General features: G+C 41.2%; 1 protein-coding gene across 1 annotated transcript in view; it reads left to right on the top strand.

Annotated features, from left to right (window-relative positions):
- LOC147732849 (nicotinamide N-methyltransferase-like) overlaps positions 1-17,138 on the top strand; it is a 186,779-nt gene extending 169,641 nt beyond the window's left edge. The window contains exon 3 of the mRNA XM_086957394.1: positions 15,774-17,138. Coding sequence (XP_086813520.1) covers positions 15,774-16,212 — 439 coding nt within the window. The 3' untranslated portion in view covers positions 16,213-17,138. The remainder of the gene's footprint in view (positions 1-15,773) is intronic.
- Positions 17,139-20,465: the final 3,327 nt, after the last annotated feature.

Here is a 20,465-nt window from a genome sequence, read left to right as displayed (position 1 = left end):
CTCTCCTGTCTGCACACATCACCAATCAGGCAGGTGATATCCTCTCCACAACACATTCTAAGTTTTATTTAATTAAGCGTCATCGCTTAACATTATTTTAAAGAAACATATTATTTTAATAAAAACATATAACAGTAGATGCAAAAGAACTTATTATTTAAGTAAGAATCAATAATACATAACAGGGAAATACATTTTGAAATGCATGTTTTCTATTCTTTGTAAAGCAGAGGAATATATTAGACCTTGAAACATTTTCCAGCAACTAAATACCAATGTCCTTCTTTCACAGGAAAGGAAAAGAGTCCCCTGTTATATTGAAGGTCAAGCTGGAGCTCTCAGAGCAAGCTAAATCATGAGCTGCTTTCTGTGTTCTACACTTTAAAATGTTGTGTTAATTTAATACAAATTATATTCTACAACTGTACTCAGTTAAACATTTCTTGTAAGTTAAAACCACTTACTAAAGTGAGGAGAAAATCTAAACTGGTCACATAAAATTCAAACTAAGAATTAATTGTTCATGTTTTACATGATTTATTAAATGTAAAGCGTCCTTACTAAAGGCATCATGTTTTCATTTTCTAGCACCAAATGTAAGCCAAGCAATTTTTACAATGCATTTTTGTGTCTGAAGCCCAAGGCAGGTTTGTCCTTAGAAGCGCTTTCATTGTATAGGAAATTTCCAAGCTCTTTCAATCCTATGTACACCATTCCTGGTACTCGCTTCTGATAAAAGACTTTTGGATTATGTAATTCATCTACACTACAAAAAAAAAGTACTAAATAGGCGAGGGAGGTGCAACTTGCATGGTTCCCCCAATGTTTTCTTACCAAGAATCCCCTGCAAACATCAAATTTAGCTGGAAAAAATCAACACTTTCATCACATTTCTGTCAGGAATCACTGCGCCGGCACAAATGTCCTACCATTCAGCGTTCCCCTCAGTCTCCCAAGTAAAATGATACCTCACTAGTGTGGGTGGACCAAGTACCTGTGACTGGGAAGGGCCGAAAACATAGGGATTGAGGGTGTATCACAGGAAACTCCTAGCATTATATATATATTTTTTAGGTGATTCTGCATTGGACACCCACACAAGTGAGGTATCATTTTTATTGGGAGACCAAGTGGTACGTTGGGCGGTAGGACATTTTTGCTGGCGTGGTGATCTCACACAGAAATATGAGGAAAATGTGATTTTTGTATACACATTTGCGGTTTGCAAAGGATTCTGGGCAGGAAAATGTTGAGGTATCCACACAAGTCACATATCCCTGCACTCCCCCCTGGGTGTCTAGTTTTCAAAAATGTGAGGGTTGGTATGTTTCTCCAGATGGCTGCTGATCCAGGGACCAAAAATGCAGGTGCCCCCCTTGCAAAACCAGGATGTTTAGTAATAAATAATTTTGATGTCTCCACAATAGGTTTTGGGCCTTTCCCTCCCACGAGAACTTGGCTCACCCACTCAAGTGAAGTACCATTTTTGTTTGGGAGATATTGGGGAATGCTGGGTGGGTGGAAGTTTGTGGATTCACACAGATTCCAGAATTTTCCATCACAGAAATATGAGGAAATGTTTTTTACAAAGTTTGAGGTTTGCGAGGAATTCTGGTTAACAGAACCTAGTGAGAGCCACTCAAGTCACCCCATCCTGAATTTCCCTTAGATGTTTAGTTTTCAAAAATGTGTGGGTATACTAGGTTCCTTAGGTGCTTGCAGAGCTATGGTCCAAAATCCACAACTAGGTACATTGCGAAAAAAGGGTTCGTTTTCACTGAAAAATGTGATGTGTCCACGTTGCGTTTTAGGCCCTTTCCTGTTGCAGGTACTAAGCCTACTCAAACAAGTGAGGTGCCATTTTTATTGAGAGGCTTTAGGGAATGCTGGGTGACTGGAAGTTTGTGGCTCCCTGCATGTTCCAGAACTTTCCACCACAAAATTTGAGGAATATTTGTTTTGTTTGACAAAGTTTGAGGTTTGGAAGGGATTCTGGGTAAGAGAACCTAGTGAGAGCCACACAAGTTACAGCATCCTAATTTCCTTTGGGAGTCTAGGTTTCCCTAGGTGCTGGCAGAGCTAGGGTACAAAATTCACAGCTAGGCATGTTACAAAAAAGGGTCTGCTTTCACTGGAAAAATGTGATGTGTCCATGTTGCGTTTTGGTATGTTTCCTGTTGGGGGCCCAGGCCTACCCACACAAGTGAGGTACCATTTTTATCTGGAGACTTTGGGAAATGCTAGGTGCATGGAAGTGTGGGCTCCCCACAGATTCTGGAACTTTCCATCACCAATATATGGGGAAAATGTTTTTTTTACTACGTTTGAGGTTTACAAGGTATTTTGGGTGACAGAATCTAGAGAGAGATACACAAGTCACACCATCCTATATTCCCCTGGTTGTCTAGTTTACAAAAATGTATACGTTTGCTAGGTTACCTAGGTGCCGACTGAGCCAGGAATCAAAATCTACTCCTTGGGCTGTTTCCTGTTGCTGGCATTAGGCCTACCCACACAAGTGAGCCATCATTTTGATGGGAGACTTTGTGAAATGCGGGGTAGTAGAAGTTTTTGGATTCATGTAGATTCCAGAACTTTCCGTCACAGAAATGTGAGTGAAATGTGCTTGTATGGGTACTCACAATGTTGAAGATGTGAAAATAACAATTTCTTCTAAACTCTATATTGTGTTCCCATGTTGAAAATATATAGCTTTCCTTGGTACCTATTTTTCACTCTTTGGGCCCGATATTGATGTCGGAGGGACCGGAGTCCGTGTGACAACGATTTGGAACTAGAACCAAACGACCTCCTGTTGTTGGTTCCAGTCCAGGAAGTAGGATGCGGCTGAACCCTGTTTGGTCCCAATCCTTTACTTTACAATGGGAGCATGCATTCCGAATGGAATGCATTGCTCTCATTGTAAAGAGCAGGGGTGCAGTTCATCCCTGCACTCAGTGGCAGGCAGCTCAAGGTACATGCCACTGTGTGCAGGGATCAACAGGGGGCCCTGCTGGGGGCACTCAAAGACAGATTCCCAATGCCTTTCGTGTTGAAAAGGCCAGCACAAAAAGGCATTAGGAAGCGGCCATTGTAATCTCTCGGCCAGAAGGAGCTGGCTGAGGGATTACTGCAGGCTTTCCGAATGGCAGGCGGGCTCTCCGAGCCTATCGGAGGTCATTTGGAAAACTGTTTCAGATTCCCTTCAAAATGGGTTGGTCGGAAAGGAATCCAAATTGGCAATTCCAATGTCATCGGAATGGCTCCGACAGATGGTCACAGCCATTACCAACTGCATCGGAATTGGGCACTTTCTTTGTTACCAAATGAATTGCTATATATCCGGTGTGAGAAGTTGGCCTGGTATATGATGTTCACTATTCTAATGAGCACCTTGCACCAGTCCAAACAACCCTTATGGTGATGGTTGTAAAGTCAACCTTATAAACCAGCTATCCTAGTGGTAGAATGGACAAATCAGTCTTAGGCTAAGCTCAAGAGGGCATGTGAAGCCAGCTGTTTTACCATATGTAACCCCTTTAATACCAAATGAAAGGACACCACACAGGATATATATAAAATATATATGTATTTATTTCCAAACAATCCCTCTGAACTCTTTATGAGGTCAGAGGCACAAGCACATAACAATATACTTAATTATCATACAATAAATTGCACAAAATACAGAAGTGCCCTAGGGGCACGCTAAACCATATACTAAAATAGTGGTATAAGAAACACGTCATAAACAAAGGATAGGCCTAGGGCCTAGGGGATCGCTAAAGCTACACTGTACTACCAAAGGAGAGGAAGTAGGAGGCCCACGGGAGGCGTGTGCATAGTCTTTACTCACTCGCAAGTTACCATGGAGTTAGAATGGGAACGAAAGAATTAGAAACTAGTTCTTTCAGGGCACTTCCGCCTGGACTCGATGAAAGTTGCTTGAAACCTAGAAACTAGGATAGTCAATACCCACAGGAGCACCGGAGTACTCGCGTTACCTCACCCACAGGAAGCGGGTGTATAGGTGTCAAAGTGTGTCGGGTTTCGTCGCTGAATCATATGGAGCCTTGAAGAAAGATGCTGCAGGTGACCAGGAGAGAAGTGTCCGGTTGGATCCAAGGGTGGATCAAGGATGAAGAGTACCTGAAAGCAGAGGGGACAGAGCCTGGGTCAATAGCCAGTGACCAGGAAGGAACAAGGAAGGAACCAGGCGATGTCGCGAAGCAATCAGGTGATGTTGTGAAGCTTGTCTCTGCAGCCACGTGGACCAGGAGGCGTCGATGACACCCAGGATTCAGGCACGGACTCTCCAACAAAGGTTCTCGTTGTCGGCAGTGTCAGGTTCCGGATTGGAGTCAACAAGCCTTGGCAAAGGCAACCCATGCAGGAATCGAAGTTGGCTTCTTAATCAAGCCAGCAAGGTCTGATGGGCTTCTTCTTTTCAGGGAAGCAAGAGCCAGTCTGGAGCAACCAGACCAACAGTGTAGATTTAAAGTTTCTTCATCAAGATGGCCACTAGCCAACGGGCAAGTGACCGGACAGACGCATTGAGCAGAAAAATGCAGAAGGGCCCCACGCAGAACTTGTGGAGTGTGTAGGGCTGATCTTCAGTTGCAGATGTTACTCGGAGCTGGGGCTTCTCAATCCCCAATACACAGCTTCAAGGATGCCTCAGAAGCTGCACAGAAAGCAATTCTCTGACTTTCCAAGATGGCCAGTCCCACGTCTCGCGTCGCGTCCACAGGTCTCAGCTTTGCTGGGGCTGTGGATCGGGCTGAAAGAAGGCTGGAAGTCCGGATCTTGTCAGGCTCTGTGCTCAGGCTCCAGCGGTAATGTTGACAAAGCAAGCCGTTGATCGCTGGATGGTGCCTGCTTGTGCAGGGTGGTCACACCTTGACCACAAGGGAGATTCTTCAATCTTCTATCTTCAGGTAGAATGTCGAAGATCCAGAGTTTCATTTCAAGTTTCAATCGTACACTGTACAGGGGCTCATAAGGTGACCCAATGTCCAATTGGAGAAGTACCTAAAGTACCTCTAGTCCATTTTACAGAGAGAGCAGATAGCCTGGGGCCCTGATTAGCAAGATCCCAGGCCAACTAAGTCGAAAACCAGCTAAACACTAGGCAAAAAATCTGGGGTAACCATAGTCAGGTATCCACCTTCCTACACCCGGTACACAATGAAAAACCATTGCAAAACGCAGCTCAGTTAGTGGCTCTCGGTTACTCGCGTTCTTGGTGAACCTACAACTCCTATATATCCCAACAAACAGAAGGTCCCAGCAGATATAATGGTATATTACAGGTGAAAAAGTTGGCACAAATGGCTATTTTTTTCAAATCAGTTTCAATAATTTTTATTTTCAAGTGTTAGTTTCTATAAAGAAAACTTAAAGGATCTACACAAATGAGCCTTTGCTCAATTCAGAATTTTGAATAGTTCTCATAAATGCATAGCTTTCCGTTATCCATTATTGCTTGTACAACTATTTCTACTGTGAGAAGTTGGCCTAGTATATGATGTCCACTAATTAAAGTGGGCACCTTGCACCAGTCTAAACGACCCTTATGACGTATGAGTTTAAAGATAACCTTTAGAAAGCTATCCTAGAGGTATCTGTGGAGAGCAGCCTTCAGGCTTAATCTTGAAGGAATGTAAAGCAGCTTGTTTTACCAGACTATCACCTCCTAAATAAATCAAATGAAAGGAGAACCACACAGTAGTTATGAAAAAATATATATTTATTAATATATCACTCTCTACCATCCTCTACACGAGGATAGAATACAAAGCACACAATGCAAGATCAATAGAACAGTTGTAAGTAGCACAATACACAGTGGTCTCCAGGGGGAGACCAAACCATATACTAAAAGAGTGGTATAACAATCACAACTGGGATCAAGACAAGGTCTAGAGCATGTAGAATCACTGGGACCCCTAGGAACCACCCAAGGTGAGCAGATAGGGATCCCACGGAGGATAGGTGCACTGTGCTCACACTGCAGCGGACTCCGTACAATTTGTATGAGGTAGTTGCGGTTGCAATTTTAAAGTTTAAGGACCCTTCTAATAGGACTTTTAGCAAATTCTTTGGAACTTTAGAGGTTGGAGACCAACCCCACTAGTGAATACTGTAGAACCCGTGTTACCTATCCCAGAGGAGCCGGGTGCATAGGTCTGGAATGTTGTTGGAATCTGCAGTCGTTCTCAATGGAGGGCTGTGAAGACGTACTGCTGCTGTGAAGGTGAAAAGGGTTTGGTGGAATAGAAGCCTGAATTCTGTATGGGAGAAACCTGAATGTAGAGGGGACAGAGTCTGGGTCCCTTCAGATGGCTCTGTAGAGGAATGCCCACCAATGTCGGGTGCTTCAGGTGCGAAGAAGGGATGCTTTACTCTGCAGCCACAAGGACCAGGAGGCATCAATAATGACCACGAGCCAAATGCAAGCTGTCCCATGAAGGATGTCGAGTACTGAGGGGTCGGTGCCCGGCTGGCACCAACAAGCCTTGGCAAAAGCAACCCATGCAGGAAGGTCAAGCAGGTTACTGTGTGGACCAGCAAGGTCCAGGAGACTTACAGAGCAATGTGGAGTCAGGACACATCTGGAGAAACTAGAAAAGCCCAACAGAAATCAAGATAACCCTCAGGAGGACCAACAGGCCAAATGACCCTGAGTCATGAGGGGACCTTGAGCAAGATTGCAAAGTACCAACCCACAGAACACTCGGTGTGAGGAGGCCAGACTTCTTTGGTGAAAATACTGTTAAGGGTCAGGACTACAAGGAGTCCAATGCACAAGCTCAGGAATCACCAACAAGCATATGCAACCTAAAAATGGATGCGGTGCACAGGGGTTCAGGTTATGCCGTCTCCACAAGGAGAACTGGCCTCAAACTTGCTGAGAGGACAGATCAACCTAAGGTACCTTCATAAACCACCTCTTGCTTGCTGAGATCTTTGGAGTTTGCAGGAGCTCTGGAGCAGCAAACCGGTCAGCTGCATTGAGGTGCCTGCAAATGCAGGGGAGTGACTCCTTGACACCAAGGGAGATTCTTCAGTTGTTCTTAGTGCATCCTTGATCTTGCACAGAGCCTGTATGGAACAAGGGCACAGACAAAGGTTTGTACTGAAAGTGGGACGAAGTCAGGCCCAGTCGAGGTCCAGCAAAGTCCAGAGTGTCCTATCGGTTGAAGATCAGTGGTTTCTTCTTGTAGAATCTTGTCCATGTAAAATCTAAAGTTTTACAGCTAGGAAATCCCTTTTGGATCCACTGGAGAGGGTTGGACAGATTCATGGGACCCACCTAGGCGAGAGGCAGTAAAGAGGGGAGGTTACTCCCAGGCACACCAAATGTGCCCCAGGTGCAGACTTCCAGGCACTCTCAGAGTGCACCCACCCAGCCCCAATACACTAAATCCTGTCTGGGACATGGTCACACCTCCCCATGACAGGATACCTATTGTGCTGACTTCCTCTGCTCAAACTTGGCTCAGCAACAGGAGGGCAGAAATATGTCTCTGATCAGCAGCATCCATTTTGGGCTGTCCGTGTCGAAAAGACTGGCACTGGATAGACCAGTGAGCCCACAAAGCTTTCTTCAAAAGGGTGGAATCATACCTCCACACCCGTTAACGGTGAGGAGATATGATTCCAAGGGGTTTGATACCAAACACGATATGTTTCTACACAGCCGTTTTCGAGATAGAATTTACTGCAAGGTTATAATGCACCTCTACCTATATGTCTGGCTGAGTCACAGACAATCCACGAGAATGGTCTCTGAAGGCTGTAGAGAGGCCCTGCTCATGCAGGGAGACCCTCTCACATAAAACCCAGCACTCGCCTTCAGGATTGATCAGGACTGCTATAGAGGTGGCTTATACGTTTTAAGTGTAGTGACTAATAGATATAGTGAACCTATATCTAAGGTAAGTGGTGCAAGCACCAGATTGCACAGGTTGCAGAAGCAGACCTGTAGTTCCATTTTGCATGGCATCTCACGGGTGGCATAATATATGCTACAGCCCATGGAAGGCCTCTAGGGTACCTATGCCCTGGGTACATGTGTACCATATACTAGGGACTTATAAAGGTAACCCAGTATCCAATCTGGAGTGTATCTAAGTACATGTATGTCTATTAAAAGGAGAAATCAGATAGACTGGGGTGCTGATTTGCAGGATCCCAGTCAGACTAGTCAAAAACAGTGCAACATCAAGTAAAAAGTGGGGGTAAGTATAAGAAGCAGATCCTACTTTCCTACATCTTCCACTAACTGAAAGGGGTTTGAAAGCACAAAAATAGTAAAAATAGGCTAAGTCCCAGTAAATACATTTGAGTTTTCTAACAATAGTCTGCCTGTTCCTGAAAGCTAGGAAGATGGTGATTTCAGCTCCACAAACGCTTTGTTGATACCATTTGCAGGAAAAAAAGACACTTTCATCTGCAGCACTTTGTTCCAATTTAAAAAAAAAAATGTTGCTGTATTTTGGATTATTTCTAGGTCCCCTCCAGGTGAATCCACAAAGCCTGGGTTCCCTTAGGATCCGCAAGATGTTGGAAAGAAAAGGACGCAAATTTGGCGTGTATACCTTATTTGGACAAAAAGTTACTAGGGCATGAGCAAACTAGTCCAAATAGCCAAAAAAAAGGCTTAGCACGGGGGGCCGGGGGGAGCCTAGCAGCGAAGGGGTTCAAAACTATATCACTCCAATTTGACATAGCAATAACAAAACAAATGTGAGAATAAACATTTACTGTACTAAACAAGGTTAAAAAAACCTTATCAATATAACTCTGATATAAAAAGAACCAGATGCATTACAAAAAGAATTTTACAGGTGTCCTTTCCTTATTTTTTCTAAATGTCTGTATTCAGTGACCTATCTAAATGGCTGCCGAACTAACCATGAAAGAAAAAAAATATGTTTGCAAACATTACAAATTAAATATAGTTTCAGTCAGAACTAGGGGGCTTATTAGGATGGCGGATGGACATTTGTCCGACCACCATCCTTTTGTTAATGGGACAACCTGCAAGGCTGTTGACTGTCCCGCCATAAGTATGGGATGGGACCGTCACCGCGGCGGTTGCAATGCCTACATTTTATATTGCATATTAAACAAAACAATTGCCAATACTGCTCAATTAATTTTGAAGTTTAGCAACAGACAATAAACAAGATACTGTCCTACAAAGACTAGCCGTTCAGTCTACAATGGTTCATCAAATCAATTTATGTGTACCTATTTTTCAAAATTTCTAAAATATTTCACATTTAAATTATGAAAACATGATTGGGTTTACTTACAAGGAGAGCTCCTATTTATACGTGATACTATATACAACAAAGTGTAAGAAGTATAAAAAAGAAGAAAGAAAGGTAGTTGGTGAGGGCTCAAGCATTCATTATACAATCATCCACTCTAAATCTATGTCTGATGCATACTCAACATTCTGGTGAATGAGAAAGGAAAAAAGGGAAAAGTAAGTTGATAAAAAGTGTGTATGAACGTGACCCTACCCTAATCGTTTTGAATCTATTGGGTCATGTAAGGGCACTTAATATATAGTAGATCTAATACAAATTACTTTCAATATATAACAGCCATCACGATTGATCCCTTTACAAAACCATATTTGTACAAGTATGATTGGCTGACAAACAAACACACACAAGGTCAACGCGTTTCAAATCCCTCAAATAAGGGGATTATCTTCAGGACCACAGTAGAAAATAAATCTGAAAAGATAAAAACAAACATGCTTACTATTAAGTATATACTTAGCGGTCTTCAACCTTAATGCTCAGTCAAGGACAACACTGAAAAAGTACCTGTATCGTCTAATTGTCTGCGTAGGATATGTGGATGGTAACATAACAGGGGAAAAAGCCAGTCAATTTTGGGAAAACCTTCAAAAAACTGTTCGCAAGTCGATTTTAAAGACTATTTAAGATATTCACTATTTGATTGAAGGGCTCGGATCAGAAGAGGGTTTCAACACTTCTGGGTTCCGTTTAATTGAATGACGGACAGAGAGTGGGGTGTAGGGGATTGTGCCCCCTTGTCAACTTGTTATTCTGCACGAGGTGTAAGCACCTGAAAAAAAGGGGCCAATGGCTCTGTTAAAAGTGAACCTGGTTGGATGATAGAAAAGTTGACACACAGCAAAATGTGCAAGTCTAAGGCGGTGTTTTAAGTTGAGCGAACATGATCCAAACGGAATAAAACATCTGACTTCAGAACCCGTGGCAGTGGCTCAATTGACGAGTTAAAGGGTTAATTAAGTGTTTGAATGGAACAAAATTGTGTACAACAACCCTACACGAAAAAGAGGTAATGGGGGCCGTTTTCGAGTTACTATCCTCCGTGTGTTTGAAGCTTATGCGGATTCAATTTGGCGCTCAGTTGTCCGGTAACATATTGCTCAATAACGTGTAGCGTCCCTCAAGAACACGTTCCTGTCAAAGGAAACTGGATATTATCGAATTTCGCTCACCTTCCTCTTGTCACAGAATCTTTCACGAGCGCCGATTCGATTTAGCTCCGATTACCATGTTCGATTGAACTTCCGTATTTTAAAGAACGCGAGACTCTGCATAAAATTCTGGGAATTGTAGTAGATATTTTTTTATTATTGAGGCTTAGCTCATGACGGAGCGAAAACTTTGTGGTGAAAATGTTTGCTGACATTTGTTTAAAAAAACGATTCTTTGAATACGGAGCCAATGTTAATTCCTACTTATCAGCGTAAAATGTTGTCGGTTAATGAATTGTTCTTTTATCTTAAACATATGCAAATTTAATTTTGTCCTTCGTTATATAATTAAACAATAGCCAATAGGGTTATACAAAATTGTGAGGTGGGATCTAAAAATGGCCTTATTATTCAAATCTGCAATCAAAAAGTTATGTGAATGAGGATGTAAATTGCCATTGGTTTAAATGAGGTCAACCATATTAGTGAAGAAAGGGTATGATGTGAATAACCATTCATATAAAGAATACTGTTTACTTATGAGTACGTCCCCGAAGTATCTTAAGGTGGATCCGGTCACAGATGGTACAGTTCTGACATTTCATTCAGTCTATTAGTTGCAGTGTTATATTTCAAAATCAGTAATGACTCACGCTTGGACAATCTTTCTTCAATATCACCGCCTCTTGGGTCTGGCTCAATTTTTGATATTACTGTCCACTTCAGGTCTGTTTCACTGTGTGCACAATCTATCCAATGTTGGACAAGAGGTGCAGTAAGGACTTTTTTTCGAATCCGTGATTTATGTTGAGAGATTCGTTGTCTAATCTCCTGGTTCGTTTTGCCAATATAAAGTTTTCTACAAGGGCAGACTATGCCCCATACACAACCTTCTTTGTTTTGCAATTCGTAAACCGTTCATGTTCCCAACATATCCCATCATGTTGAAAAAGAACTCCTTCAACAGTGGAGGAGCAACAGAGGCATGTGCCGCATTTATCATGCCCAACTATTGGGGGTAGATTGATAAAATCACGTAAGGTGGCGTTTTTTGTTTTTGGCAATTCAGCTCTTATGATCTGGTTCACGATACTTTTGTCTTTTCTGAAAGCGAACATGGGTGCTTCTGTTAACTGTGTGTCTAATCCTTTGATCAAATGCCAATTTTGATGAATAGCTTTTTTCAACCAATTCGATGTAGGGCAGAAAGTATATACACATACTATGCGGGTCTGGGTCTTTTTTTCTTTTTTTGTCAGCAATGTTTCTCGCGGTGTCCACCAGGCTCTTTTTATGGCATGCTTTAAGAGTTTTGACGGATATCCTCTGTTTAGTAAATTTTCTTTTAGGACATTGGCATGTTCCATATATTCATCTTTGAATGCACAGTTCCTTCTGATTGGAAGGAACTGGCCGAACGGTAAATTATCCTTTAAGCTCCTTGGATAGTTGCTGGTATAATGTAGGGATTTGTTCCTGTCTGATTCTTTCTTAAAGAGAGTATTCACCAATTCTCCGTTTGAACTATAGACTTCTACATCTAAAAATGCCATTTTTTGTTTAGAGTATTGTAAACTGAACTTGACGTCTAAAGTGCGATTGTTCAACCACGTGTGGAAATAAATAAGTTCCTGTTCGTCACCTGTCCAGGTGAAGAAGACTTTGTCTATATAGCGGATCTATCTGCCGATCCGCTGTTGAAATGGATTATTTTGATAGACACATTTCTCCTCAAATTGGCTCATATACAGTACCGTTAGTTCTGGAGCAAAAGGGCAGCCCATCGCCACCCCTCTGATTTGGTAAAAAATGTCGTACTTAAATTTGAAGAAATTTCTTGTAAGAGCCATTTTAGCTAGTTCCAGAATAAATTCAGTGGGAACTTTCATTGGTCTGTCTTTGGTATTGAGATAAAAGTGTAAGACCTCTAAAGCCTCATCCTGAGGGATTTGGGTGTATAAAGACACCACATCCAGGCTTACTAGAAGATCTTTTTCTTCAGTAAAAGGTAAAGTATTTAGTTTATTGATGAAATCTGTAGTGTCTTGCAGGTAGGATTTTACATCTGACATGAACGGTTTTAAGATAAAATCGATAAATTTGGATATTGGTTCAAACAGTGATTCTCACCCTGAAATAATGGGTCGTCCAGGTGTTTTTTTCTCATCTTTATGTACTTTGGGAAGTACGTAGAACAATGGAGTTCTCGGATGTTTGTTTTGCAGATCTTCAAATTCTTTTTTGCCCAAGAATCCCTGTTCGAAACCTCTGTTTAAGATCAAAAATAATTCTCTCTGAAGTTCAAATGTTGGATCTTTATCGATTTTTTTGTATCATTCCTGATCCATAAGTTGTCGATTAGCCTCTGCTATGTATTCTGTTTCACCCCATATGACAATAGATCCGCCTTTGTTGGCCTGTTTTATGATCACAGTGTCATCGTTCTTAAGAGACATTTTGTATTGCAGCAGGTGCTGCTGGCAGCAGCACAAGCCACAGTATAAAAAGGGGACACTACACATATCCCTGCAGTAGGCACCATGCACTGCCTGCCCTATGGTGCAGGGATACGTAGGGGGGCACCATAGTAGCCCCCAAAGCCCACATTTGAGTGCTGGGGGAAGGGGGTCCAGCTACAATCCCCCAAAGTATCTTTCCACCTGTCTTTTCTTGGCAGGTTGATCGCCATGAAACGGTCGGCAAAAAGGAACATTGTAATCCCTGCGACACTGCCAGGCAGGCACCGCCACTATTATGGTAATACAACTTCCTCTGATGGTCCAATGGGCTCCTTGAGCCCGTGGGATCCGTGGCGGTCGGCCTCTTAGTCAGCATCGAGAAATTTCTCACGAGAAATACACGTATGCACGCCAGTTTTCACAGAGAACGCTAAGGTAAGATGTTTTTATTTCCTTTAATGACATTTTTTAAAAGTTGTAAGTAATTGATAATAGGGCGGGTTGGAGGCGGGTGGCGTAGCGGAGTTCCACGTGAGTTTGTTATCAACTCCGTGGCCCTCTGCGTAGCCCCGCTATGCCCACTATGCCCGGGGTTATATCTAAGGTACATTATTTTAGTTTTAATGTTACATTTTATAGACCATAGTCTGTTACCCTCCCAATGGCACTTTGAAATTTTGAGTGCAATTAGGGCATCATTTAAAACATAACTGCCATGTGGCTCTATGTGATGTGTAACACCCTTCAGTCAGTCAGGACCTGTTCAATCCTAGGACTTTTAGTTCTGTTTTAATTGTGAAAGAATTAATGAAAAAATCAAGTTTACATGCACTTGGGTTAAAAAAGCCAGACCAGGCTGATTGTTTCACACAATTCAAGGATCCATTGGCAGTTGTGCAACAAAATGTTATGCATAAATATGTTTCAGAAAGCTTGCAGGTGTGACTTTGAACACTATGTCAATCATTCAATTAAAGACTTTATTCAGTAATATGTATGACTATAATAACACCTTTTTTAAACATACATAAAAGAAAATCACAGCTTATCAGTATCATTATAATTCAGTTAATGATGTGTACATCTATAGGTCAATAAGCACCACACAAAATTCATGATACATATTTTTTCCTTAAATTCAATGCCTGGGTCATAAAAGTCAAGTCTTTCAAAAAGATTGTTGGGGTCTCAAGGCATTATAAAACAAGCAAACCCTCTTGGTGTGTTTTAAAAGGTCTTCCACCTAAAATAGGGTTCAGGAACTGCAATCTAAGGGACGAATGTAGAGTGAAAAATAACGTACAAGTCCTCATTAGGATGTCGATTGGAAAAGCAATTTGATCGACTCCTTGTTGGAATCGCTTCTGACCGACTTGGGTTAAGAGAGTCTGACTGATCAAGTTTGATATTTCCAAACACCATTCGGTCAAACTCCTATTGACTTCAATGGGAGCCTGTGTTCCTACTGACAATACAGGTTCCCATTGTAAAAGGGGGTGGTTGAGGAAACCTTGCACCATGTTGCAGGCACCCTATGGTACTTGCCACAATGTGCACGGTTTGCAAGGGGGGACCCATGGGTACCCCCAAGGGCCCCAACTCCAGGCCTCCGGGTGAAGACGGAGCTGCTATAGGCATTCAGTGTTGTACAGACCAATTCTGAATGGCTGTCCGAATCCGACATCGTAATACGTCGGTCAGAAATGCGGTCCGTTGAGCTGTACGATTTGGCTCCGACCGACTAGAATTATCCAACTGCTGGTCAGAACCCATTCAGAATGACCGAACGGTTACCTTCCATTGTAATCGGTCGGTCAAAAATGTTTCCGAGTTGGTCCAGCACGGGTTAGGAAAATCTGAATGCTGTTCAAAGCCTTTCCGACCAACATCGTAATGAGGCCCAAAGTGGTTAATTGACTGGCCAGATACTCCATCCCAAGGACAGCATGGTAGTGAAACAAACCAGAACCCTGTTACAGGAAATCCCCCTATGTAGTGCAGCATATTGACTCTTAAGCCATGTTAAATAAAACCGGTGTTCGAGTGCCTTTATCCATAATAAATAGGGCACCATACCATTGCTAGGTGAAAGTGATATATATGATTGGATTCTCACCATAGCAAGAACTTTCATGAGTCTCAACATTTCTTTGTGTGCGAAGTACTTTTCCTTTATGAACACCTTAGAATATGGGCTGATATTATCTGAAGTCTTAAAAAGACTACTTAATCCCATGTCTCAAAGACTTTTTTGACATATGTAATCTAGGTAATAGCTTGCATGATACTTTGGTTTAAAGAATACTCCACTATTTTGCGTGTGAAACTCAGTTCAGGTGTGGACAAAATTTTGGCCCATAACTAACAGAAGAAATGTGCCTTGATGGTAATGGCAATGAACACTACTGCAGTCAATCTGGAATGATACCTGTTGGTTAGCCTATGTCCTGGTGGTCAGAAATAAATGCTGGTCAGCACCCTGGCAGTGGGAAGAACTGTAGGATTTCCGATGTTGGAACCTCAGCAAAAACTTTGACCTGACAGACCTTCAGTCACAGGGCCACCAGGTCACTGGAGCACCTCACGCCAGTAGGCTCTAGCACACAGTAAGGCAGGACTACTTTAGCAGGAATGTTAATTAAAATAAAGAATGTATTTAGTAGAGATAGTGAGATAGAAAGGGGGTCACAAACAGATTGTTTAGTCGTAATTAAACTCAAGAATTGCATTGTATTGTACATTTTTAAGGAATTCTTGTGTATTCTGCAGTTGAGAATCAACATATTAATTGTGTAATCTAAATTTTGTAAATTCATTTTTAGGACTAAATGCACTGAAAAAGAAAAGAAGATAAGAGCAACAGTCAAGCAAGTTCTTGAATGTGACATCACAGAGAGCAATCCACTGAATCCAGTCGTCTTACCTCCAGCAGACTGCCTGGTCACTTCATTATGCTTAGAATCTGCTTGCACAGATTTAAACAGCTACTCACAGGCAATTAGAAATATCACAACACTCTTAAAACCAGGTGGGCATTTAGTAATCATTGGACTCTTTGGGAGTACTGATTACATGGTTGGTCAAAAACTATTCCCTGGTTTAACTCTTAATGAAGAGTTTGTCAAGACCACAATTAATAGCAATGGGTATGTTATCAAGGAGTTGAAGATAAATTACTTTTCTCCCAAGGAGAAGGCCGATATGGCTAACTCTGCTCACTGTCTGGCGTATTTCTTTTTGCTTGCGAAAAAACAAATCTAGTTAAACAGGTAGTATAAAATCAATAATTTTGGAAAGATTTAAACAAGTGGTTTTATTTGACCGTACTAAAGTCAGCCTGAGTGTGTTTCTTCTAAACATTTGAAAAACTGTTCAATTTCTAAATTAATAAGATACAAGAACACATGTTGTATCATCCTAATCTAACGAATGTATAACTCTCTAGCATAAATTGTTGTAATGGATATTTGTAACCTTATTGCCCAAAATGATCCCTTATGGCATAACATCCTTAGATTCATATTGAGCTGTTTTATTATGTCTGACTTTAATCCATTTGCCAAATTATGCCAAAACAATTAACAAAACTATTGTGTGAATTACTGAGTGGGTCCTTAAAACTGGTGTCTTGGGTGGCAGTCACACCACCTCTGCTGTGCCAGCTACTGAGGTCACCAAGCTCATACAGTTTTTTATAATCAAGTGGCTCCTGCCTCCCTGGCGAAAGCCATTTTGGGAGCAGGGGGCAGAATGGCATTCTGAATTTTCCAAAGATAGACCACCAAAAGCAGGGAAAAGGTCTATTGTGTCCCTAATATGCATTGCCTGTCTCAGGTACATGTGTTACAACTCGGGGGGACATTTGAGGACTTCTCTGTCTGGGATAGCCATGGTGTACATTTAAGATTAGTGCAGAAAATGCACATAAATAAATGGTGTCAGAAGGCTGGATTAACTAAGCTTCCTATTAGATGCAAGTCTCAAGAGATTGTTTAAAAAATCTATATATAAAAAAATCAAAGCCTCACTCTCTGCACTTCAAGCACTTGTGTTTTTGAATTATGTATTTGTACTTAAAAATGTCTTGTGTAATAATTATAATAGTTAAATTATTTTCAATGCCTCCATGTCAAGAGATATTTAAAGTTAAGGAGATAGGTCCCGGGACGTGGGGTAGGCTGGACCGTATATAATTTTTAGAAAAAAAGGTGCCACCCCCACCAATTCTCAGTGCTCTTTACTACGAGCAAACAAATCAAAAATGAATTACAGATTTGTTTGGTATATTTATTTTTACCTTTTACTTTAGAAATTCCAACGTATACACTCAAACGAGTTGTCCGAGAAAGACACTCAACATGTGACAACGACTAGACAATAATGTAACAAAAAAGAAGAATATACATCACAAAATTCTCGAAAAAAAGATTTCAAAAAGGAACACACAATTAGTATGATACACATTTCATAGTGAATGATCGTTTAGCAACATTCATTAAATTGATTGGAACATTTGCTCAACCAAAAACAATATATACTCAATGAAGGAGACACGTTCTGGAAAAACAATGGAAGAATGTAGACAAATTAATCATATAGTCAGTAAGACCCAGAAATGAATTCTGTATCCTTTGCACATTCCTCCAATGATGCCGACGCGTTTCGAGACCGTAAGACAAGTTGACGGACTCTCATCAGGGCTCATTCAATGTGGTTCTAAAGGTGTGTGTTAAAAACAAAAGAGAGAGCGACATGTCACCAAATGTATTCAGTCCTAGGTGACTGCCCCCACTGCCCCTCTGGGCCCTTTTAGTACCTGAAAGTGGCTCCGGAGGCCTGATCTCGGGGATCTGTTTGCACCAATACTTGTAGCGGGACCGTGTTATCTGTAAGATAACATCAAGCTTAAAATGCCATAAGGCAATGCATATTCATTTAGTAAACACGCGGGCGAGCCCGCGAAACATCAAAGAAGAAATCATCAGATTCATACCTAGGACAGTACCAGGATTTCTCCCTGTCCCTTTCTCATTTCAAATGTCCCGTTGTTCCTTCTTTATACCTGTGGAATGCGAACCAAAATCGCCGCATTAGACTATTACACCGACTCACACATTAAGAGTGCGCAAAGATGTTTAAGAACCAGAGTTTTTGATTTAAAACCGCCTACCTGGAGGCTCAGCGTTTTCTCAATGGTCTCAGGTAAATAGGCGTGCTGTTCGTTCTGGTAAGGGGGCAAGAGAGTAGCATTGTTTAAAAGCCTGCCACAAGTCAGTGCTCCCCATAACAATCAGTGGCCAACCTCATATGCGCAAACGGAGACGATAACTCATGAGTCTTCCGCTTTTGTTTGACAGGCTACAGGCATAGACATGGGATAAAGCACGGTTTTGCCCTAACCCGCTTGACCTTGATGCACGAAGGATCAGTAATCTTATTGAGATCCCAAGAGACGCAAGCTAAGGTAAATTTGTACATGAACCCACTCTGCGCGCTGCCTGAATTACAAATAGTATGACTGAATACATTTGGTGACATGTCGCTCTCTCTTTTGTTTTTAACACACACCTTTAGAACCACATTGAATGAGCCCTGATGAGAGTCCGTCAACTTGTCTTACGGTCTCGAAACGCGTCGGCATCATTGGAGGAATGTGCAAAGGATACAGAATTCATTTCTGGGTCTTACTGACTATATGATTAATTTGTCTACATTCTTCCATTGTTTTTCCAGAACGTGTCTCCTTCATTGAGTATATATTGTTTTTGGTTGAGCAAATGTTCCAATCAATTTAATGAATGTTGCTAAACGATCATTCACTATGAAATGTGTATCATACTAATTGTGTGTTCCTTTTTGAAATCTTTTTTTCGAGAATTTTGTGATGTATATTCTTCTTTTTTGTTACATTATTGTCTAGTCGTTGTCACATGTTGAGTGTCTTTCTCGGACAACTCGTTTGAGTGTATACGTTGGAATTTCTAAAGTAAAAGGTAAAAATAAATATACCAAACAAATCTGTAATTCATTTTTGATTTGTTTGCTCGTAGTAAAGAGCACTGAGAATTGGTGGGGGTGGCACCTTTTTTTCTAAAAATCCATGTCAAGAGAAGCAGACAGCTGCGGCCTCTGCAGGTAAGAGTGTTGGGGCCGTGGTGCCAGGTGGGGAGAAATTTCGACACACGGCGACAAGAGAAAATTAATTATTCATTTAATTTTCCATTGTGGTTGTCTATTGAATCCAACCCACCGCAACTGGGCTCCACCCCTCTTACCTGCATGGGGCGTTCCTGGAGGCAGAGCGAACTGTGCTAGTAGAACCACTGAAGCCTCATATATGATCACTTCTTAGCGGAGGCCAATACCATATCACTGGTGATTTTTTTGTCGTCATTCTACATGCGTAAAAGCACACAAAGCTCTAAAAAAAATGTAATTATTTTTACGTTATGTGAAATATTTTTTAACAGATTTTTTAATCATGGATTACTGTTACTAAAAGCATTTATGGGAAGTATTCCCCTGTAAGAAAACGGCACTTGTGCACATATTGCTGGTCATGGTTAATGCTAATCTTAACTCTATGGAAAGCCCAAATTCTTGGCCAGACTGATGTCGATGGGGTAATTCGTGTGCCAGTCAATTTAGTTATTACTCATCCTCTACAGGGGTGAGGTTGCGAAGTTCATGTACAAGATAAACGGATTTGAGAGTAATAGATGAGTCAGACCAGGCACTCCCCACTCCAGATGTTTTATTTTCTCAGTTTAATAATTGCATCATCCCAAAGCAGCCAATGCTGTCATGTTTCTCCTCACTCCAAGGAGCCTTCAAAGGAGAAATAAAGCAACTCATTCATATTTTTATTTCAGGAATCTTCCTCATAATCTTATAAAAATAGAAATATTACATTTTGAGACAGCTGAATCTACCCTAGCACTTGCCGATGCGTGTGGAGTTGCCATCACAATTGGGAGGCACTAATTAGCTGCTAATGTCAAGAAAACAAAGATAAAAGTCCTAAATGCAGTAATGTTTCCCCAACTGTATAGTTTCATAACATACATGAAAACTAATAAACCTCTCTTCGCCACTTTGTTGGTAATATGCCCCCATGTACGTTAAACCAGCAACAAATGCATTGGAAATGAATTACAATAAATTGTCTAGTATGCATTCCTTTTGATGTCAGCACATTCTATTGTGTTTTCTTTGTGATAGAACTAATGAGTATTATCACTCATAAATTGAATAAAGAATCTTGCATTGACATCAAATATGTTAGTGTCTGTATCAATAGAGCTTAAACTAATCAGTTAATAATAATGACAAGGCAGTGCTCCAAATTCATAACTGCTTAAATGAAGTAGTAATGCAAAACTATTTAGATGACTTACAATAACACATTTTAAATATATTGGAATTATTGTGGTATGAACTTTCCTAAAATAATTTCTACACCCAATTATACAAATACAAGACCTTCAGTCATAATGGGCATAGGTCTCGTATGA

The sequence above is a fragment of the Lissotriton vulgaris genome, chromosome 2_1 (genome assembly GCF_964263255.1).
Source record: "Lissotriton vulgaris chromosome 2_1, aLisVul1.2, whole genome shotgun sequence".
Lineage (NCBI taxonomy): Eukaryota > Metazoa > Chordata > Amphibia > Caudata > Salamandridae > Lissotriton > Lissotriton vulgaris.
The sequence above is the reverse complement of the archived record's forward strand: the minus strand, read 5'-3'. Positions and strand labels throughout refer to the sequence as shown.